Here is a 2,664-nt window from a genome sequence, read left to right as displayed (position 1 = left end):
GCTTTTGCCATTCAGAATCTGATCTCCTTTAATTGTCAGTCGATCCAAAGGGTTTTGAAAAAACATCTGAGCAATCTTTGGTTTTTCTTGCTTCATCTATGGGGTAGTGAACAGAAGTTAATTTTTCAGCTGATTGAAGTACATTGCAATCACCTTCTCGAGATAATCTTCCCCTGCTTCATTTGGAGGCTGAATTGAATCGTCTTTGTCTAACTCTAGAAAATTTCTAAAGCCTTCACAGACCGGGTCTTTGAACTCTTGACTTGTGCCACCCTTCTTAATCCTATGAAATAGTTCGAATTTTGCCTTATGCAAGTTCACGCAAAGCAGTGTTGAAACCTGTTGATTTTCCTTTTCACATAGTCCTTGTTGTATATCGTCAAATAGTGGCTCAATGTTTGCCGCTCTTCCGAAGTCATCGTCAATTTTTCCTGGATATGGCAATTTGCAAAAGTTGACATTGACAATGACGTGACTAACCCAAGTGCAAAACAGATCCAGAATTTTAAATTCCAGTACTTAAACCAGTTTTTTGCTTTGGAAAAATGGCACAGGCCTTTGTTTCGACATACAAGAACCATTACAGATGGAACTGCCAGCCGAGAGTCGCACTGTAGGTATATAATCAATCTTCAGCTTTATTAGTATCTGTAGTCTTGACTTGGACAATGTAGATACGATGCTTCCAAATTAACAAAATTGGAACCTGAAGGGGATTTATGGCTGTTGGACTTGAATGGAGAAGCGGAGGAAGAGGTAAAGCTTGCAAATAATGCTGGGGCGAGATTCATTTTACGACATTCTTCAGCTAAAAAATCTAACTAAAATTGAGACAGCCATTAACAAGCTCTATCTGAGACGCCTAAGGTCTACCTACCAAATTTCCTACTGTGATAAGCTGGTGAAACAGACAACAAGAAGTTAGAGATTTGCATTGAAACAGAGGCGTATAAAGCATCTGGTTAAATTTTGATACACAGGGAGTTCAGAGAGTCAAGTTAAAGGCGGAAATGCGCAAAGAGCCATCGAAGTGCGCAGCAAAGATAGTTTTCTTGATGATGAGCTGGAAAACGAACTGTTGGAATATTGCAAAAAACTCTACGGCAGCAGAAGTCAAAAGATCATCCCTCCTCTGAATTCTGCTAGAAATGGTACTTACCATTAGGTAAACGCGTAAATAGCAGGGAATATTTTAATGTTTTTTAGTGTTTGGATATATGAGACCCACAAAACTGCTCACACCTTTGACCATATATCAAAACGAATATGGTCGCGTTGGGTACAATATTTTAAAGGGCGCTCAAGAGATGAACGACAGATAAGTTTGCAATCATGTTTAGTCTTTATCAGGTCAAATTTCAGTGCGCACAAAAATTTGTTTTTTTAAATAAAATTGCTTCTTCATATTCAATGCGGCCAAAATAAAAGACAGCATAAAATATTGAAAACCGTAAATGGTCAGCGCCGGCTGCTCAATATGTGCACATGTACAACTCAAATATATAATTCTGGAAATACTACTTTCCGTGAATGGCTCGCTTTTATATTTGTTTTTGCCGATTTACATTTGTGTAGTTAATTGATTGAGTTAGTTGATTGGTTACAGTTAAAAAGAAACTCTGTGCCGAAGAGATCAAGTACAAATACGTCCAAAAGTATTCTGTTTCTTTTTGTCTTAATTTCACTTTGAATGGGATGCGGGATTGCCGAATGCTTCAATTTGTTACAATTTTTGGAATACGTCGCCATACCCGAAATTATTTTATTGTCATTATTACAATTACATACTATTGACCCGATATTATAAAATAAATCACGAATGAGAATCTAGTATCTGGAAACGTTAGTCCGTTTGGCAGAATTTTGTTTAACATGGTTTAAGAAAAACGGAACTTTTGAGTCGATTATTTTAGATATCTTACTATTTATCTCTACTAATTATTAAATCAAGAAAATCATTGATAGTATCTGGAAAACTTTAAGTTTCAAGGCTTAGCAAATGTAAATTTCGTTTTCACCGTATTTATACGGAACTATTCGATGACAGTTCGGCAACAGTGCAAAGCGCAAAAAGCGAGATGACAATTAATCTGTATAACTGTATAATAAGCTGACACTGACAATTAATCTGTACCTCTTTCTCGTCTGTAGCGCCTCTGGCGACTATGAAATCAGTCGTTCTCGGTTAGGTTTTTAAGTGAGAGTGCCCAGGGCATGCCTTAAACATACGCCACTCGCACTGAAACACCATGCGTTTCGTCCCGGGCCTACCTATTGGACTCGTCAGTAAGGCTTAGGTAGGCCCTGCCTTATACGCCGGATACAATGTGTATAGGTTGCAAGTGCTATTTGAACCGAGTCGGCATAGATGTTATTGGGTGAGATATATGCTGGCATTTGAAATGGTGCTTAGGTGCTGCCACCTGTGAGTCGGTGAATGAAGCTGCATATGATCCACCACAATACTCCCCTCCCAGTGACAATGTGGACTGAGTTGTATCATGAGAGAGAGATGAGTGTTCTGAAGACATGGTCTTCTGTATGATGAATGATCTGTGGTATCTGATTGATGGCCGTATTTATAGACGCCTCTCAAGTGACACTGAACACTCAAGTGACTGTCATAATGAAAAATGCGTTTTATAGTCGTCACTTCGAGATCAG

The 2,664-nt window shown here is 38.5% G+C and overlaps 1 protein-coding gene and 1 long non-coding RNA gene across 2 annotated transcripts; one reads left to right on the top strand and one right to left on the bottom strand.

The window, feature by feature from the left end:
• Positions 1-6: 6 nt before the first annotated feature.
• Positions 7-448, bottom strand: LOC125503168. The gene is made up of 3 exons (XR_007280705.1): positions 340-448; positions 154-283; positions 7-96 (listed from the first exon to the last, which is right to left on the bottom strand). It is a non-coding gene; the product is annotated as an uncharacterized LOC125503168 (long non-coding RNA).
• A 9-nt stretch (positions 449-457) lies between these two features.
• LOC125503167 lies at positions 458-1,544 on the top strand. Its single transcript, XM_048663167.1, has 5 exons — positions 458-613; positions 675-756; positions 809-920; positions 981-1,151; positions 1,207-1,544. The coding sequence occupies exons 1-5, from the start codon at positions 546-548 to the stop codon at positions 1,320-1,322; spliced, it is 549 nt and encodes a 182-aa protein (XP_048519124.1). The 5' UTR covers positions 458-545; the 3' UTR covers positions 1,323-1,544.
• Positions 1,545-2,664: the final 1,120 nt, after the last annotated feature.

The sequence above is a fragment of the Dendroctonus ponderosae genome, unplaced genomic scaffold (assembly GCF_020466585.1).
Source record: "Dendroctonus ponderosae isolate FM_Combo_2020 unplaced genomic scaffold, Dpon_F_20191213v2 Dpon_F_20191213_1266, whole genome shotgun sequence".
Taxonomy (NCBI): Eukaryota; Metazoa; Arthropoda; class Insecta; order Coleoptera; family Curculionidae; genus Dendroctonus; species Dendroctonus ponderosae.
This window is presented reverse-complemented; position numbering and strand designations above follow the sequence as displayed.

Bases quoted from the DNA above. Each gene is read 5' to 3' on its own strand.
- LOC125503167 (XM_048663167.1), top strand. From the start codon at position 546: ATGGCACAGGCCTTTGTTTCGACATACAAGAACCATTACAGATGGAAC. The intron at 614-674 runs GTAGGTATATAA...TGGACAATGTAG, and splicing joins TGCCAGCCGAGAGTCGCACT to ATACGATGCTTCCAAATTAA. The intron at 1,152-1,206 runs GTACTTACCATT...AATGTTTTTTAG, and splicing joins TCTGAATTCTGCTAGAAATG to TGTTTGGATATATGAGACCC.